At 38.7% G+C, this 19,829-nt stretch overlaps 1 protein-coding gene across 1 annotated transcript; it reads left to right on the top strand.

The window, feature by feature from the left end:
* The first annotated feature begins 2,097 nt into the window (after positions 1-2,097).
* Positions 2,098-3,868, top strand: LOC130721108 (uncharacterized). Its single transcript, XM_057571843.1, has 4 exons — positions 2,098-2,461; positions 2,614-2,706; positions 2,790-2,996; positions 3,375-3,868. Exons 1-4 carry the CDS (start codon positions 2,117-2,119, stop codon positions 3,624-3,626), a joined length of 897 nt encoding a protein of 298 aa, XP_057427826.1. The 5' UTR covers positions 2,098-2,116; the 3' UTR covers positions 3,627-3,868.
* The last annotated feature ends 15,961 nt before the right edge of the window (positions 3,869-19,829 follow it).

Here is a 19,829-nt window from a genome sequence, read left to right as displayed (position 1 = left end):
GGGTCTGATCATTGATCAGTGTCCATCACCATCCATAAAACTTGTGGAAAGTATTTTTATGAATAGCAGCAATGCTATTTGGTAAGAAAGCTTTGTCATGAGAATTATTATGAATGCCTTATAGACAATCGTAGTTGTGAAGGAAAGACATGAATGAAGTTTGAAAAGTAATTAGGTAACTGACAAAATGGAATTTGTTTTTTGTTACTTTTCTCTTTTAGTTAGTATTTTCATGAAAATGCATTCATACGATCTAGCATTTTTCTTATCACTGTCCTGGACAAGCCATGCAGGAATATTTATTATATTCGGTATGCTCAAGGTAATGTTCATAGCAGGGCAGAATATCAGAGCCATGATAAACATCTTATGTTTGAATTAAGGGAGCTCATGGAGGAAAGAAGGTTCTTAGTAATGAGGGGTTTAATTTATAGTGCCTGTGGGATGGAACATAATTAGGCAGAGGAATAAAATTGCAAAGGCTGCTAAACATCATAGATCTAGTATCTGAGTGTTAAGTTCTGGCAGTGGCAACATGCAGTATGCAATAAGCATAGTTTTAAGATACTTTAATTGACAAAAAGTTGAAACAAGGGAGTTTTAGAGATTTTATGCAATAGAAGAAAGAAATATTGATTCAGAGAATAAAGTAGTGGATTTTGGGTGATCAGGTCTCCCACGACAGTGACCGTAGCTTTATGGTATTGCATGGTTGACAGTGCAAGTTAAGGTGTGCGACTTGTTTTAAGTTGGCTAAATTTACAGAAGGGCTGTGTAATGAAGATATACTTAGACTTAACAAATAGGCTTTTGATGGACTTCAACTCCACAATACTAGAGGGTAAAGATAGGAAAATACGCAAATGGTTCCTTTTTTTTTTCTTCCTGTTTTGTTTGTAAACCATATTGTAAATGATTGAGGGAGATCTGTCAGTGTTTGTGGTGTGCTTTTTTAGTAAGATTTATGGCTATGACAATTCACAAGATCCTTTTTCCATTGTGGGGGACTTGTCAAATGCTAAGGCTTATCACACATGAGCTTTTATGACTTCTTGATGCACATTGGAGTGCAAATGAAAAGCTAATCCTGGAACTTGACCTAGTGAGAGATGTGATGATCAAAACGGGTAGTGCGTGTAGAGTGGTGAAGTGCATGAAGGAGGCGCATTGGGGGGGGGGGGAGTCATCAGAGATTAGAATATTGAGGCTACCATTTTTATCAAATATCAAATATTCGCCATGGCGGGTTATTGGCTCTCCCCCCTGGCCAATATCCAACAGTAGTCTGCCATCTGCCATCGTTATTTGTCAAATATGGCGGGTTTTTGGCTCTCCACCATTAACAACACAGGAGGTGAGTGATTGGCCTAGAAGAAGAGACAAGATTATGTATGAATCTATTTTGGGAAAAGTTGGAGTAGCACCTATTAAGGAGACGCAGAAACTTAAAACGTATTGGTCATGCGAGAACAAAACTATCTGGGGCTACTGTGTAAACAATGAATGAAATTGTAGATAGTCTTCTTAACAAGGTAGTGGAAGACTGAAGAAACTCTGAAGGAAAACATTAAAAAAGAACTTTCTCTTAATGATTTTATTGCAAACTTAAAAAAAAAAAAAAACCCTGGGTACTCCATCCAGTGAGATGGGGTTTGGTTGTTATAGAAAAGAGGTATAGAGGGACAGAAGAGAAGGAATGAATTGAGTGGGATTTACCAGCTTGTGCAGTATAAATAAACTGCATGAGATGCCCAACCCTTGTTAGACAGATCTGGTTTTGTTTTTTCCTTCCTGGAATGGAGTTTGTTTTCATCAAAACCTTGTACTGAGCTTTGATGAATGAGTCTCTTACTAGCTCTTACATTATGGTTAATGTTCATATTCTCTCAATGCGAAATGCAAGTATAAAAACTACTTTGGGTCTAGTGGTTAATATCCTTAACTTGATTATTTCTAGTGATAATGATATACTTTATTGGTTCCTTGAATTTTTAAATAAGTGTTTGTGGTTATGGTTTCATGTGAATCTTGAATTTTTGTTTATAGCATCTCAGCTATGCCATGTTTCATGGAATTACTCTGAATCATTTTATAAATAAAAAAATTATTTCAGGTTATGTATGCCTTTGTAATGCGTCCTGAGAGTTTGCCCAAATCCTATCAAGACTTCATTCAAAAGACTGGGCCAGTTGCAGCGCCCGTATACAAGGCTGTAAGGGATAGCTGTAGAGGTCATCCAGTTGATGTTGCTTCATTGCATACTTACTTATCTCACAGAGGAAGATCTGAGTATGTAAAGTTGGAAGAGTTTCCCTCCATCATTCCTTGTTCCATCATTCATCCAGGAACAAAGTCATGTTTGGCACACGAAGTAAATGCAACATCAGCAACGTTTAAGAAAACCTTCCCACTTTACTTCTCTTTGACCTTTGTGCCATTTGTTGTTCTGCGCCAACAGAAGGTATTCTCTTACTAGACTATTTTTACTTGTATATCTGCAAATGGAATACTTGCATAGATCACAGCAAGAATAGTCTTAACATCTGTCATTGACATTGTTATTTGTAGACATCTCTTTTTTTCTTTTTCTGATGAGGAGGATTGTCTTTTCAGTTTACTGATGCTCCTTTCCGTACACTCTGGTTTGCCATCAAAGGATCTGTTCGGTCGACAGCCTTTTTGTCTGCTTTTGTTGGGATCTTTCAGGTGTATGTTGTTCTTATTGTTATCATTTACATTTCTACTATATAAATATTGTTAACGTTCCGAATGTGTTTCTGGTTTTGCAGGGAGTCATATGTTTACATAGAAAACTTGCTTCAAGAGATCACAAGTTTGTATATTGGATAGCAGGTGGAATATCTGCCCTTTCAGTGTTATTGGAGAAAAAAGCAAGGCGTAGTGAGCTAGCTTTATATGTTCTTCCCCGGGCCGTAGATTCATTATGGTATATCTTGGTGAACAGGCACCTGCTTCCGATTGTAAAAAATGCTGAGGTATGCCATCATGCTAAACACTTGTCTGATCCTTTAGCACCCACCCAAAATTTATTTCCAAAATTCTAGTTACAGTCTTGCTAGTTATGAAATGAAATTCAGTTTTTTGTTTAGGGTTCTTTAGATGTTTCTTTTAGTTCCAATATCCTCTTATAATACTCCAACTATGTCATTAGTGGGAGTGTTTGTGTGTCTATATAGGTTTACTTATGCTTGCTTTCACCACTCATTTGTTTTGTCATAGCTAACCACCCTTGTGAGTGTGATGCAAGTTTTCATTTTTTCTTGAGGAATTAAGATATCCTTTAAGGAGATTGACTAGTAGCCTTATGAGTCAAATGTAGAAATTAACACATTTTATGCTTTCTACTGGTATAGGTCTTCTTGTTTTCTCTCTGCATGGGAGGGATCATGTATTACTTGGAATATGAACCAGAAACCATGGCCCCATTTCTTAGGAGCCTCATCCGGCGCTTCCTTGCGAGCAGAATTAGCAATCCAAGTCCACCGTCTAATCCGACCGCTTCGTACTTACAAGCTCTTGATGGAACAACGAAGCCAAAATTACCCAGAAGGGACTCTGAATCTTCTTCAGAGCAGTACAATCTTGAATCTATTCCAGGGCTTTGAAATGGTTACAAGTTCTTTATTTTTGGACTATAAAGTGAAGAGATTCTGTATTAATTTCAACATTGATTCCGCATTTTTTATTGATTCTCAAATGAAGCTGCTCTCTCGATGTGTGTGATATATTATCAAATTTGATTGAGTAGCTTCTTTTGGAACAATAAATAGGCCATAAAAACTAGTAAAATAAGCTCATTGACAGATTGATTTGGTTTTTATTGGAAAAAAATCATTTACAATCCAAACTCATCTCCATCTTGAGAGAGACATGAGTAAAAGAAAGGAGTGCAAAGTATAAGAGAAAAAGTGAAAATAAGATAAAAAAGAGAAAGTAGACGCAAATATTTAAAATTTGTTTTTATTAGTTTGTGCTTGTCGATTAAATTGGGTCACGGATGTAGAGATTCTTAAATATTTTTTTGATTCTTTCTGGTTTTGCATAGTTTTTAAAATCATTCTCATTTTGTATTGTTATATGGTGGATTAAATTTTTTTTTTCAGGAATGTTATGTTAGTACGAAACCAAAACGTAAGAAGCAGTGTAATAAAGCATAAATTAAGTGTATTACGGAAAAACATGGCAGACACAATAACACTGTATAGTAACTTTCACTTCGCAACTTTCAGCATTTCTCTTTTTTTTTTGGGTGTTAGATTCCACTCATAATTGTGATATGGGTGTGGAAAAAGTCAAAGGTCTCTCCAAGAGTGCAACTTATAGGAATCACAATTGAGGTTCAAACAGTTAATTTTTACCACTACGGCCGACACCTGTTGGGTATATGGTGGATCAATTTAAAAGTCATCCACCTGCTAACCAATAAGTTTGTAACTTTGTAATTTTGTTATGCAAAGAAGGTTGAGGTTCCTGAGCCCCCATCCTTTATGCTTTTGTTCTCTTTTGCTACTAGGCATGTCCAAAAACACCCGCTCGGCCCGAAGCCGACTAAATCGCGTTTTTTTTGCACTACCGGCGGGATCAGTGACTGGTTTTGCAGATGACGGAAGTCGGTTTTATGTGGTTTGGTTTGGCTATAAACCGATCAAACTAACCAAAATAGCTATAGAAAAAAAGGCCTAGTAGTAGAAAGAGAAAGAGGCCATTGATCACTTAGCTTATTAACAACCTTTCTTCAGGGACATCAACGCTAACCTCTCCCTCTCTATTCTCTCGAGTCCCTGAAGGATAGCTCAAGTGGTAAGAGTTTGGGACATAAGGGTTGGATGGGATGAAGGGTGAAGGGTCCAAGGTTCGAACCCTGAGGAGGATTAATTTACTAACTACTAACATTTGCCTATAAAAAAAACTCTATTCTCTCAATGACTGACTCTTCACTCCCTCTCTAATCACTCAAACCCTAGAGCCACATCTTTTCTCCCTCTCCTCTCACTCAAACCCTAGAACCACCACCACCACCACTAGTCGATGTCTCTTATCCGCTTCCCAGCCCTTGCAAACCCTCCATCCACCTCAACCCTTTTTCCACCGTCACCAAACATCATGGAAAAGACATCATTTTCGGAATTCATGCTCCACTACCACCATCCCTTGCTCTATTCCCCTTCCACCACTAATTCGAAGAACCCTTGGTCCACTAAAATCGATCCACCGAGAATCATCATGAAGTTGGTAATTGTATGCCTCATTTCACATCAAACATTGGTAATCATGCTCCACCGCCACCGATTCGAAGAACCCATGCTTCATCACCACTGATTCACCCAAATCATCATGGAACAGGGCTACCAGAATCCTAGCGCCAAATATGTGCTCTATTGCATGCTCTTGAGTCATGTCATCTCTAGATCTGGTACTTCCTTTTATTCATTTTTTGATTTTTTTCTTGTTTTGTGAGATTTTTTTGGATTAATGACACCACTTCTTTATTTTATTTTGTAAGAAAAAACATTTGTTTTATGAAATTTTTCTTCCTCCTCACTTTTTTTTGTATCATTGGTTACCAATTAAGTGACCGGATTAACCCGCACCCGCAACACTCGAGATCCGACCAAATCGAAGCTTTACATGGATGGTGACACTAGGGTTGATTTAAAAATTAAACACTAGGGTTGTCAAAGAGTGAAAGCAGCAGAATCAAGGGCATTGTAGGAAAAGTTAGTGCTGAACCACACATCCAAAAATTCTGAACATTTTACCAGTTGAGGCTCTATGAGTTAGCTTTCATAAAACTTGGTTTCACCCAATTTGTACTTATAAAATGAAAGTTATTCTCTCTCCAACACATATTGCCAGGGTGTACCTGACTAGAGACAAAGTTCAACTTCAAGCCACTACTTAGATTAGACCAGATCTCTAAACATCACAAATTTCACACACAAGGTAAGGGTTTGAGTCAAATTTAATTTGAAATCAGTTTTAGACAATTTTGGATTATAAAACAAAGAGCTATGCCATGAAGAATACAAGCTACACCTTCAAACAGTTTCACAAGTGTGAGAAAACTCTCAAAACAAAATCTTTTTCTTAGCAATTCAAGAACCAAAATATTTCCATTCTTAATCCTAATTCTCATGCATGAAATCAAGCTCTTTAAAAGAGATTTCCATGTCTTAAAAACAACCTCAAGCTGTCGGCCTCTCCAAGGTCTCCATCAAGCCGAAGTTTTCTTACAAAACTAATTTTTACACAAGCATTTCTAAGGTTTTTCCAAGGAGAAAAGATCAACAAAACCTCAAAGAAAGCTCTAGGCTTAAATTATCATCTTCTAAGTTTCAAAACCATAAACAACAAAACAATTTTTTGAAGAGCTCAAATCAACCACAATAACATTAAAGAAGGGTTCAAGGCAAAAGATCAAGATCTCAAATTTTTCATAACTAAAACTCAAGTTTCTTCCAAAACAGACCCATCAAAGAATAGATCAATACACTAGAAAATACTTTTCTAATGGTAATAGGACTAGTTGGCACATCTCAAATTCATCGATGTTGGACAACAACATTTTTTCCAAAAGCCAAACCATAGAATCAAAGGCAAGAGCACCATGAAGCTTTAGTTCCAAAATCAAAAAAAAATCTCAAACAAAAACCTCAACAACACAGCTCATGAGAGGTATCACCTCTGGGAAAAGGGTCTCAAGTAAGGAGAAGGAGAAATGATGGTGGCTTTGTCTGGTGGTGGGGGGACTAGGTTTTTCTCCACTTTCTTCTATTTTCGCTCTCAAATTCTCTCTTCTCCAGCACCAAAAAATTAGCCTAGATATGTTCCTCTCCTTCTCTTCACGAAGATCTCTCCCTCTCATTCACTTGATCACCATCTTCATTTTCTTCATTTTTTTTCCTCATCAACTCTACCAAGTTCTCTTCATTCTCCAAGCAACAGGCAAATGAACATATTCCTCTCCTCTTCTCCCACTAACTCATGCAACCCTCTCTTTCTCTCCTTCCATTGATCAAGGTCTGGCTACACCTCCTAATCTCATCCATACACAACACTTCACCAAAAAGCCACATAAACACATAAGCTTAAGTGGTTTAGGATTAATCCAAGTTATTTAATCCTAACTCAACCACATCACACCACCTACTATGAACACTTGGCTGGTCAACAGTCGAGCCACATGGCCCACAAGCTTGCTTCCCAAGTCTTGAATCCAACTACTGAACTTCACCAAAGATGTCGCCATCAAAACCCGCTCACCAAAGAAGCTGTTTAGAGTCCTCGACGTGTTCAAGACTATGCGTGATCTGATAGCCAAGTTGGAGTCTTTGTTCTGTGATCAGTACACTGTGTCTCTCAAGAACGAAGAGATCACGGTTTGGAAGATATTGGGGGAAGCAACTAGGGGGTTTCACGTAGTTGGAGAATTTGATCCACTAGGATCTGGCGAAGGCATAGGTTCTCGGCGGCGGACTTCACCCGATGATTAGTTGTTACGTGATAAACTACCTCTATGTCGCATGCCTGTCACATCAGACACTAGAGCAGGCTTTTGTGGAATATATGCAGCCCTTGAAGGATACTTTAGGCATACTGACAAAGAGCCTTTGATCTTCCTCCATGTCAGTACAAATGGATTGCATTATGGAACTGTTGGAGAGAAATATGGAAGTCAAGTCCAAGATCTAAAAGGGCCCTGCTTTATGCTATGTTTTCTTGATAAACAATGTCAGGTACACAGTTCAGAAAACAAAAGACAGTGAATTGGGAACCGTTTTGGGGATGATTGTATCAGAAACTCATTGCAAAAGTAAGGCACGCCCTGTGTTGTATAAAGAAGCTCATTGAACAATATGTTGGGGTTTCAAAAGCTTGACAATAGGTCAGTGGCACCAGGTCGGGTAGCCAAGTCAATGAAAGAGAAGCTCAGGTCGTTTAACATGCTCTTTGAGGATATATGTAGGGTTCAGTCTTCATGGTTTGTCTTTGATGGACAGCTCGAAGAAGAAATAAGAATTTCCCTTATGAAAATATTATTTTTTGCATATGGGAATGCTTATTTCTTTTCCGAGCTGTTCATCAAAGACAAACCATGAAGACTGGACCCTGCATATATCCTCAAATAGCATGTTAAATGACCCGAGCTTCTCTGTCATTGACTTGGCTACCCCACATGGTGCCACTAATCCATTGTCAAGCTTTAGAAACCCAGTGCATTGTATTATGAGCTTCTTTGATTCAACACACGGTTACTTTTACATTGTGTTTCTTGATTCAATGATCCCCAAAAGGGTTCCCAATTCACTGTCTTTGGTCTTCTAAACTATGTACTTGACATTCTTCATCAAGAAAACATAACATAAAACAGTGTCCTTGTAGATCTTGGAGTTGGCTTCCAAATTGCTCTCTAACTGTTCCATAATCCAATCCATTTTCACTGACATGGAGGAAGATGGAGGCACTCTGCCATTAAGTCTAGGGGTATTGCTTCGAGGGACGCCCATATTCTACAAATACCTGCTCTAGTATCTTCCGTGGTTTGCATGCGGCACAAAAGTAGTTCATCACGTATAGGCTAATCGGGTGAAGCCCACCGCCGGGAACCTTCGCCTTCGTTGGATCCCGACGGATCTGATTCTCCAAATCCATGAAAATCCCCCTAATTGCTTCCCTGAATCTCTTCTAAATCATGATAGCTTCGTTCTTGAGCGACACAATATACCGATAAAAAAACATAGACTTAAACTTGGAGATCAGGTGACGCATAGTCTCGAACACGTCGATGAGTCTAAAAAACCACTCTGGTGAGTGGGATTTTATGGGGACAACATTGGCAGCAGTTGGATTATGTCGTCCTCGGTTTGTCGAAATCTCTTGATTTCCTTCTTCAGTTCTCGCCATCCAGCTATTAAACTTCACCGATGATGTCGCCATAAGAACCCACTTACTAGATCGGCTGGTTAGAGTCGTCGACATGTTCTAGACTAGCGTGACCTGATCCCTGAGTTAGAGTCTCTGTTTTGTAATTAGTACAGCTTTGTAGCTCAAGATCAAAAAGATCAGGATTTGGAAGAGAATGAGGGACGCAATTAGGGGGATCTTCATGGAGTTGGAGAATATGATTCGCTAGGATCCGAAGAAGGTGGAGGTTCCCTACGGATGGCTTCACCTTATTACCCTTTACATGATGAGCAACCTTTGTGTCGCATGTTGGTCACGATAGACACTAGAGCGGGGATTTGTCAAATTTTGGCATCCCTTGAAGGAATACCCTAGGCTTGATAATTGAGTGCCTTCATCTTCCTCCAAGTCAATGAAAACGGGTTGGATTATGGAACTGCTGGAGAGAAATTTAGAAGCTAAGTCCAAGATCTACAAGGACCCTGCTTTGTGCTATGTTTTCTTGATGAACAATGTCAGGTACATAGTTCAAAAGACCAAAGACAGTGAATTAGGGAACCCTTTTGGAGATGATTGGATCAAGAAACACAATGAAAAAGTAAGACACACCATGTGTTGTATCAAAGAAGCTCATGGAACAATGTATTGGGGTTTCAGACACTTGACAATGGATTGGTGCCACCAGGTGGTGTAGCCAAGCCAATGAAATAGAAGCCTCAGGTCGTTTAACCTGCTCTTTGAGGATATATATGCAGGGTTCAATCTTCATCTGTTGTTTTTGATGAACAACTTGGAGAACAAAAAAGAATTTCCCTTGTGAAAATCTTTTTGCTTGCGTATGGGAACTTCTCATGGTGTGACTTTGGGTACAACCTTTGCCATGGTCGTTTAACATCTATCTTTTTTCTCTTTGTACTTGATAAGAGATTATCTACATATTTGGCCAGACAAGCCTTTGAGGCTTGCGCCTACGTGTTCCCCTTTGTGTAATGGGGTCTCTAAGGCCACGTAATTCTTACGGTTTAAATAGGATTTAAATTTGTGGTGCCTGACGGGATTCCCTTCCCGGCCTACGTATTCTCTTTAGAGAGACATCCAGGCAACGTAGTTCTGAAAGAAAGCTTGAGAAATCTTGATTTGAAAAGACTATAGAAAGCTTGAAGAAGCTTAATTATGAAAGGCTTGACTGTAACAACTCGAATAAGCTTGATTTGAAATAACTCTAAGAAGCCGAAATTTGAAATTGAAAGGCTAGAAAAAGCCGGAATTTTATCTTGAGAGACTTGAATAAGACGAACTTTGAGGAGCTTGAAGAATGGCGTGTTTGATTTTGAGAAGATTGAAGATGTCCTCTTGTATTCCTTCAATATTTTCACAAGGGAAATTCTTATTTCTTTTCTGAGTAGTTCATCAAAGACACCATGAAGACTGGACCATGCATATATCCTCAAATAGCATGTTAAACGACCTGAGCTTCTCTATCATTGGCTTGGCTACCCCACCTGTTGCCACTGATCCATTGTCAAACTTTAGAAACTTAGTGAATTGTTCCATGAGATTCTTTGATTCAACGCATGGTACGCCTAACTTTTTCACTGTGTTTCTTGATTCAATCATCGCAAAAAGGGTTCGTAATTCACTGTCTGGGATCTTCTTAACTATGTAACTGATATTGTTCATCAAGAAAACATTGCATAAATCAGGGTCCTTGTAGATCTTGGAATTGATTTCCAAATTTCACTCCAACAGTTCCATGTTAGTGCAAATGGATTGGATTATGGAACTTTTGAAGATAAATTTGGAAGCCAAGTCCAAGATCTACAAGGACCAAACTTTGTGCTATGTTTTCTTGATGAACAATGTCAGGTAGATAGTTCAGATGACCAAAGACAGTGAATTAGGGAACCCTTTTGGAGATGATTGGATCAAGAAACACAGTGAAAAAGTAAGACACACCATGTGTTGTATCAAAGAAGCTCACGGAACAATGTACTAGGGTTTCTAACGCTTAACAATGGCTCAGTGCTACCGGCTGGGGTAGCCAAGTCAATGAAAGAGAAGCTCAGGTCGTTTAACATGCTCTTTGAGGATATATATGCAGGGTTCAGTCTTCATGGGTTGTCTTTGATGAACAACTTGGAGAAGAAAAAACAATTTCCCTTGTGAAAATATTGTTGCTTGCGTATGGGAACTTCTCATGGCGTGACTTTGGGTGCAACCTCTGCCAAGGTCGTATTCTCTTTAGAGAGACATCAAGGTAAGGTAGTTCTGAAAGAAAGCTTGTGAAATCTTGATTTGAAAAGACTATAGAAAGCTTGAAGAAGCTTAATTATGAAAGCTTGAATAAGCTTGATTTGAAAGAACTCTAAGAAGCCCAAATTTTAATTTGAAAGGCTTGAAAAGGCCGAAATTTTATCTTCATAGACTTGAATAAGACGAAATTTGAGGAGCTTGAAGAATGGCGTGTTTGATTTTAAGAAGATTGAATATGTCATATTGTATTCCTTCAATATTTTCACAAGGGAAATTCTTATTTCTTTTCTGAGTAATTCATCAAAGACATCATGAAGACTGGACCATGCATATATCCTCAAATAGCATGTTAAACTACCTGAGCTTCTCTGTCATTGGCTTGGATACCCCACCTGTAGCCAATGATCCATTGTCAAACTTTAGAAACTTAGTGAATTGTTCCATGAGATTCTTTGATTCAACGCATGGTACGCCTTACTTTTTCACAGTGTTTCTTGATTCAATCATCGCAAAAAGGGTTCGCAATTCGCTGTCTGGGATCTTCTAAACTATGTAAGTGACATTGTTCATCAAGAAAACGTTTCATAAATAAGGGTCCTTGTAGATCTTGGAATTGATTTCCGAATTTCACTCCAACAGTTCCATGTTAGTGCAAATGGATTGGATTATGGAACTTTTGGAGAGAAATTTGGAAATCAATTCCAAGATCTACAAGGACCCTGATTTATGCAACGTTTTCTTGAAGAACAATGTCAGGTAAATAGTTCAGATGACCAAAGGCAGTGAATTAGGGAACCCTTTTGGAGATGATTGGATCAAGAAACACAGTGAAAAGTAAGACACACCGTGTGTTGTATCAAAGAAGCTCACGGAACAATGTACTAGGGTTTCTAACGCTTAACAATGGCTCAGTGCTCCCATGTGGGGTAGCCAAGTCAATGAAAGAGAAGCTCGTGTCATTTAACATGCTCTTTGAGGATATATATGCAGGGTTCAGTTTTCATGGGTTGTCTTTGAGACATCCAGGCAACGTAGTTCTAAAAGAAAGCTTGAGCAATCTTGATTTGAAAAGACTATAGAAAGCTTGAAGAAGCTTAATTATGAAAGGCTTGAATGTAACTACTCGAATAAGCTTGATTTGAAATAACTGTAAGAAGCCGAAATTTGAATTTGAAAGGCTGGAAAAAGCCGGAATTTTATCTTGAGAGACTTGAATAAGACGAAATTTGAGGAGCTTGAAGAATGGTGTGTTTGATTTTGAGAAGATTGAAGATGTCCTCTTGTATTCCTTCAATATTTTCAAAAGGGAAATTCTTATTTCTTTTCTGAGTAGTTCATCAAAGACACCATGAAGACTGGACCATGCATATATCCTCAAATAGCATGTTAAACGACCTGAGCTTCTCTATCATTGGCTTGGTTACCCCACCTATTGCCACTGATCCATTGTCAAACTTTAGAAACTTAGTGAATTGTTCCATGAGATTCTTTGATTCAACGCATGGTACGCCTAACTTTTTCACTGTGTTTCTTGATTCAATCATGCAAAAAGGGTTCGTAATTCACTGTCTGGGATCTTCTTAACTATGTAACTGATATTGTTCATCAAGAAAACATTGCATAAATCAGGGTCCTTGTAGATCTTGGAATTGATTTCCAAATTTCACTCCAACAGTTCCATGTTAGTGCAAATGGATTGTATTATGGAACTTTTGAAGAGAAATTTGGAAGCCAAGTCCAAGATTGTAAGACCCAAGTTTTTAAGCTTAGAATAAGTGGAAGAGATTTCCATTTACGATTAGGCTTGATGTATCGTGAAAGGAAACCTGAACTAGAGTTTACCAAATGAAATAAATTTATGAAGGAGAAAGTTCAGGAAAAGTCAAAGGATTACATCATGATCGATAAAAGTTATAGTACGATCGTTATACGCTTAACCTAGGTCAGAAACCCTAGTATATAGCTAATTTTCACTTTTAGGCACGACGGAAGTTAATTCCAAAAATCTTCAGAGAAATGTTAGAACTTCTCTTTTTCCATATATCACAATCGTTTCGAGGCGAAACTCTAGGATCTACGAACGTCCGATTCCAATCATCGGAAGTTTGCCGAAACCGAATCCCTGGTATTTCAAAACCCTAGAATTTCTCGACAATGAAGACTTTATCTATTCAGAGCTTCAAATGAATATTCTACACGCGTACACCCATTTCTCTTGATGATTTCAATCTTTCTTCCGAAGGAAGTTTTCTATTCCGACATTCGATGCAAAAAGCAACTTATCGGGTAAAATAGTTTTATACCGACTATGCATTAGTTGCCAAAAATACAAGGAGACCTCTTTATAGTTTTGGAATTCTTTTGCCAAAACATATCTATTAATTCACGGAGAATGACGCCGGAAAAATCAGATTCGCGAAACTTTCATTTTCCCGCGATTTGCCATCGTCTATATATAGCAAGCAAGTGAGAAGAAATCACAAAACTCCACCATTTTCTACCCACCAAGGCCGCGAGTTTGAGAGGAGAGGAGGAGAAGAAGATTTTGTTCAATCCTTGCTTGATCGTCGATCAATCAGTTGCTGCTTCAAGGTTTCGAGGTATAGTCGCTAATCCTTACCTCCGATCGCTTTTTCCATAGCTTTTCTGTAGAGTTTTCTGAGTGGATAGTTTATGGGTTTTTGCAAAACTATCCTGAATCTTTCATTTCTGATTCTAAACCTCTTCTATATGTGCCCAAGATCACTTCTGCCGGATTAGATTTTCCGTTATGTCGCCGGAATTCCGCCGGAATCAATTTTAGCCTTAAATACCCATTTTTGGAGTTTTTGAGGTAAAGCTTCAACCTTTAGGCTAAAAACTATCGCCTTAGCTTAGTGTTAGTAGGATTAGTTGTCATAAACGTCGTTAGTAACGTCCCTGCAAAATTTGGTTTTTGGGATTTCAATTTTGAAATTTCTAAGTTAAAAATCATGACCAAAATACCCCTGCGACAGTTTTCGATCCGATAATTTTTCCGAGTTCAGAATACCCTTAGTTACGGCTAATGATAGCATAGGAACCAAGTTTGATCGAAGAAAAATCGAGCCCCATAATTACCTAAAGTGGCCGAGCCCTATTAAGGGGGAGGAGGAAAATTTCCTTTTCCGAAAACTTGTCTTTCGCGCTAGATTATCGTACCTTAGAGTATAGATTACTTCGTGTAACCTTAGTAAGTATCGATAGCTTAGTTCTCGATAGATTCTGATAGTATTTCTGTGACTTTGCTTTAAAGGAACTTTTGAGGAATTTCCTGAGGAGCAACGCTTTGCTTGTGAGGAAGAGTTAGAAGATAATCCTGGTGAATCTGCAGGTGAGGGCTTCTCACTGAATCTCTAGTTAATGCTTAGGGTCGATGTTTCGACATTGTTTACTGTTTATGCACTGGAATTGTGTGTGATTGGAAAATGTTTTCTGAGGCTTCGGCTGACAATGTAGATGATTCATCTACTGAATGTTTTTGAGATTGTCTTACATGCTATGTGCTATGTGGGTAATCTAGGATGTGTGGTGCATGCTTTATATGCTAAGTGCTAAGTGTTTATGATGCGATTTATTGATATATGACATGTTGTTGATTGTGATGATTTAAATATGCTCTGTACTGGAATCTGAGATTCTGAATGGTGAGAATAGCGGGCAGGTCATGCCGATTTTATTTTGAGAGTTTTGTGAAAGTTTGATAGGACGAACGAGGTTCGGGCCTTAATTTTGTTTAGTGGATCGAGACATCCTCTGGAAGCGACTTGGGATTGGGAGATCCTGCAAATGTATAAGACTTGCGATAAGACGAAATGGAATCTATTTTATAAAGAAAATTCATAAGACCTTAAATAACCTCAAAATCTTTAAGTAATGATAACAACCTCGAAGGAAGGCATTGGAAGTCAAGTCATAGTTTTGGAAAAACGAGGAGTGTCGTCGGATCCAAGTGTTGAGGAGTTTGGTAAGTTCTGAGTATGTTGGTACTCTTTCGCTCGTTGAGCAGTTTGTTAGCCATCCAAGGGATGAGCCGAGAAGCTTCACTGAGGCGTGAGACCTTGTGAATGCGTGATACTCCACTGAGGCGTGAGACCTTGTGGAAAGCATGGACCTTCACTGAGGCGTGAGACCTCGTGAACGGCATGAAGCTTCACTGAGGCGTGAGACCTTGTGAATGCGGGATACTCCACTGAGGCGTGAGACCTTGTGGAAAGCATGGAACTCCACTGAGGCGTGAGACCTTGTGAGAGCATGAAACTTCACTGAAGCGTGAGACTTCGTGAGAGCATTGATGACCCGAAGAGTCATCGTGAGTGGTTGCACTCATTTTATGATTATTGTATTTTGTCGCAGAATCGACTTTACCTTAGGGTAAGCTTTTAGAAACTTTAATTTACCTAGAACACGTGGCGACGTGTCGAGTGAGATCGGAGACGTTGGTTGACTAATCATCCTGCATTCATGCAACATTAATGGGGTATTAACACAGGACGTACTCTGGACCTCGTCGGATTCCAAAATGGTCATAAGACCCGGATTTCCGTGAAAGAGCGTTTGTAAACGTCTCTTGTAGCAGACCGAAATGGCAGACCTACGGGTTACGGCTGATCTGACTACCTTTGTGTGGTGTAAGAGGCACGCGGGCCGAAATGGCACCACCGTGGCTGGTGAAGGGCTGATCCGTTGATGTCCATCCGTTCCGGATTGCATATTGGTTGACTGGGTTAACCTGCATATCATTTCATGCAACATGCATACTGACATAGTTGATGAGTGTGTTTGATACTTGTTAGTTCTACTTGATGCATGTTAACTGTGATTTACAGTCGTTATATTCTTTGTGGAAATATGCAACCCTAGGATGTTATCCCTAGTTATAAGCCTAAGTGGCTATTATCTTATTTCTATTTATTGATGCTATTATTTACATAATTCTTTGGAGTTGACCCTCGCGTCTTCTGTGTGTGCTTTGGCGAACAAACGCCCTTTGTCAGATGTCTTTGGCGGGCTGATTCATGATGGTTCATCCTTCGGGAGGAACTAGGGTTGAGATGCGGGAACTGGAGCGTATCGCGGTAGCGAGAGGAGGACGGATGGTGTACATAGACTAGGTCGTTCTGGATTCAGATTCGGGCGACGATCATGCTAGCATGTAGGTTTTAGTGCTGGTGTGAGCTCCTCGAGATGGGATTAGTGTAGGAGTAGAGTCTTAGCTCTGAACATCATTTGTTTTCTTTGGGGACAGGGTAGTTTCCCACCTATAGCTTTTGTGTGGTTTCTTTACGGGAATCACAGAGAGTTGGTTGGACTTAGGAGGTCTTGTTTCAGGCCGATGGGCCAGCTTATTCTCAGTTTTGAGGGATAGTGTTGCGGACACTTACCTTTAGATTTGGTTTGTACATTTTGCCTTCGGGCGCTACACTTTTCTTTCCGTCACTGGAGGTTACTCGTGACGAGGTTGTTACTTATAGCGGGGGCTGTTTATATATTGTATCTTAGTTCTGATTTTGTTATTGTTGGGTTTTATTTAATTCCGTCTTGTCTTAGTTATTATTATAAAAAAAAATATTCACGTTTTTCCGCATTAAGTTTATTTTGGTTACTAAAGTGACGCCACCGAAATCGGGGTGTTACAAAGATCTACAAGGACCAAACTTTGTGCTATGTTTTCTTGATGAACAATGTCAGGTAAATAGTTCAGATGACCAAAGACAGTGAATTAGGGAACCCTTTTGGAGATGATTGGATCAAGAAACACAGTGAAAAAGTAAGACACACCATGTGTTGTATCAAAGAAGCTCATGGAACAATGTACTAGGGTTTCTAACGCTTAACAATGGCTCAGTGCTACCGGGTGGGGTAGCCAAGTCAATGAAAGAGAAGCTCAGGTCGTTTAACATGCTCTTTGAGGATATATATGCAGGGTTCAGTCTTCATGGGTTGTCTTTGATGAACAGCTTGGAGAAGAAAAAACAATTTCCCTTGTGAAAATCTTGTTGCTTGCGTATGGGAACTTCTCATGGCGTGACTTTGGGTGCAACCTCTGCCAAGGTCGTTTAACATCTATCTTTTTTCTCTTTGTACCTGATAAGAGATTATTTATAGATTTGGCCAGACAAGCCTTTGAGGCTTGCCCCTACGTATTCGGTTATGTGTAATGGGGTCTCCAAGGCCACGTAATTCTTAGGGTTTAAATATGATTTAAATTTGTTGTGCCTGACGGGATTCGCTTCCCGGTCTACGTATTCTCTTTAGAGAGACATCAAGGCAACGTAGTTCTGAAAGAAAGCTTGAGAAATCTTGATTTGAAAGGACTATAGAAAGCTTGAAGAAGCTTAATTATGAAAGACTTGACTGTAAGAGCTTGAATAAGCTTGTTTGAAAGAACTCTAAGAAGCCGAAATTTGAATTTGAAAGGCTTGAAAAGGCCGGAATTTTATCTTGAGAGACTTGAATAAGACGAAATTTGAGGAGCTTGAAGAATGGCGTGTTTGATTTTGAGAAGATTGAAGATGTCATATTGTATTCCTTCAATATTTTCACAAGGGAAATTCTTATTTCTTTACTGAGTAGTTCATCAAAGACACCATGAAGACTAGACCATGCATATATCCTCAAATAGCATGTTAAACGACCTGAGCTTCTCTGTCATTGGCTTGGCTACCCCACCTGTTGCCACTGGTCCATTGTCAAACTTTAGAAACTTAGTGAATTTTTCCATGAGATTCTTTGATTCAACGCATGGTACGCCTTACTTTTTCATTGTGTTTCTTGATTCAATCATTCCCAAAAGTGTTCGCAATTCGCTGTCTTGGATCTTCTGAACTATGTAACCGACATTGTTCATCTAGAAAACATTGCATAAATTAGGTCCATGTAGATCTTGGAATTGATTTCCAAATTTCTCTCCAACAGCTCCATGTTAGTGCAAATGGATTGGATTATGGAACTTTTGAAGAGAAATTTGGAAGCCAAGTCCAAGATCTACAAGGACCCAACTCTGTGCTATGTTTTCTTGATGAACAATGTCAGGTAAATAGTTCAGATGATTAAAGACAGTGAATTAGGGAACCCTTTTGGAGATGATTGAATCAGTAAACACAATGCAAAAAGTAAGACACACCATGTGTTGTATCAAAGATGCTCATGGAACAATGTACTAGGGTTTCTAATGCTTGACAATGGATCAGTGTTATTAGGTGGGGTAGTCAAGTCAATGAAAGAGAAGCTCAGGTCGTTTAACATGCTCTTTGATGATATATGCAGGGTTCAGTCTTCATGGTTTATCTTTGATAAAGAGCTTAGGGAAGAAAGTTTTGAAGGAAAGCTTGAGAAAACTTGAGTTGAAAGGAATAGAGAAAGCTTAAAGAAGCTTTATTATGAAAGGCCATCAGAAGCTCGAGCTTGACTATAAAAGATTGAAGAAGCTTGATTTGAAAGGACTTTAAAAAGCCTAAACTTGAATTTGAGAGGCCCGAAAAAGCCAGAATTTGGTCTTGAGAGGCTTGAAGAAGTCAAAATTTGAGGAGCTTGAAGAAGGGCGTGTTTGATGTTGATGAGCTTGAAGATGTCCTAGTTCGATTTCAAAATGGTTCAAGAAGCTAAAATTTGACTTTGAAAGACGTAAAGAAGTCTGGAATTAAAAGAAGTATTTTTAGGATATTATGAATTTGCTAGAGATCTTTCGGAATTTGAAAATAACATTTTACACTTCTAATGATAAAGAAAATATTTTGACATTTGGTTGTGTTTTTTAATTTAGTAACCATATATCAATAATAATATGTCATAATTTTGTAGAAAAGAGTTTATATTTAAATTGGTGAGTTGCTTTTATTTTATTTTAAATCCAAACCATTAATGAATTTTATTATTTTATTTTAATTTAGATTTTAGGGTATGTCAATGTGATAGAAGAAAAGACTAAGTTTTATAAATAGAATTATTCTGTTTTTAATTAAAGAATCTAAAATTTTAAGAACAAATCTTCATTAAAAAAAGAACAAATCTCGTACCGGAAAACAGGGAGAAACGACGAAGACAGAGCAGACGTGGAGGAGAGACAAGCGGGGAACCCGAAGCCGGCGGTGGTGGTGCACCGCGGAGAAGAGACTTGAAGTGGGAAGTCTGAACTGGGTTTGTGGCGGTGCTGGTTCCATGATGATGCGGCAACAGGGAGATGATGGGAGACAGAATTTGAGTTTTGATTATGTTGATTGTTGAGCTCAAGTTTTGAACGACTCGTAAGGACGACGGAGGTTGCGATTGAGGATTCCGGCACGGCGGCGTTCATTGGTCGGTGCCAGTAGCAGAAGAGCTTTTATAGATTACACTTAACAGAAGAGCTTTTACAGGATTCAAGAAGAAATCTACTAAGATTATCATGTTCATATTTATTCAAAACAAATTCCTTGTAACAATTAAATTTGCATGCCATATATCTAAAACATATTCACATACGTAGAGAAGATAGAGCATCATAGCAAATAAATCATCATGGCATTGTTAAAACAAACTCAAAGGCAGATATGGTCACCTCGATGATGAAATAGTGAATCCTTTTTCTCCAACTTGTTACCTTATGCACGATCGAACGAGTATGAAATTCACTCTCATCTCGATATGACTTA

This window comes from Lotus japonicus, chromosome 5 (assembly GCF_012489685.1).
Source record: "Lotus japonicus ecotype B-129 chromosome 5, LjGifu_v1.2".
Lineage (NCBI taxonomy): Eukaryota > Viridiplantae > Streptophyta > Magnoliopsida > Fabales > Fabaceae > Lotus > Lotus japonicus.
Note: the sequence above shows the minus strand (reverse complement) of the source record. Positions and strands in the feature narration are given on the sequence as shown.

Excerpts from the sequence above, each read along its gene's own strand:
- LOC130721108 (XM_057571843.1), top strand. The coding sequence starts at position 2,117 with ATGTATGCCTTTGTAATGCGTCCTGAGAGTTTGCCCAAATCCTATCAA. Across the intron at positions 2,462-2,613 it reads TTGTTCTGCGCCAACAGAAG|TTTACTGATGCTCCTTTCCG; the intron begins GTATTCTCTTAC and ends TTGTCTTTTCAG. Across the intron at positions 2,997-3,374 it reads CGATTGTAAAAAATGCTGAG|GTCTTCTTGTTTTCTCTCTG; the intron begins GTATGCCATCAT and ends CTACTGGTATAG.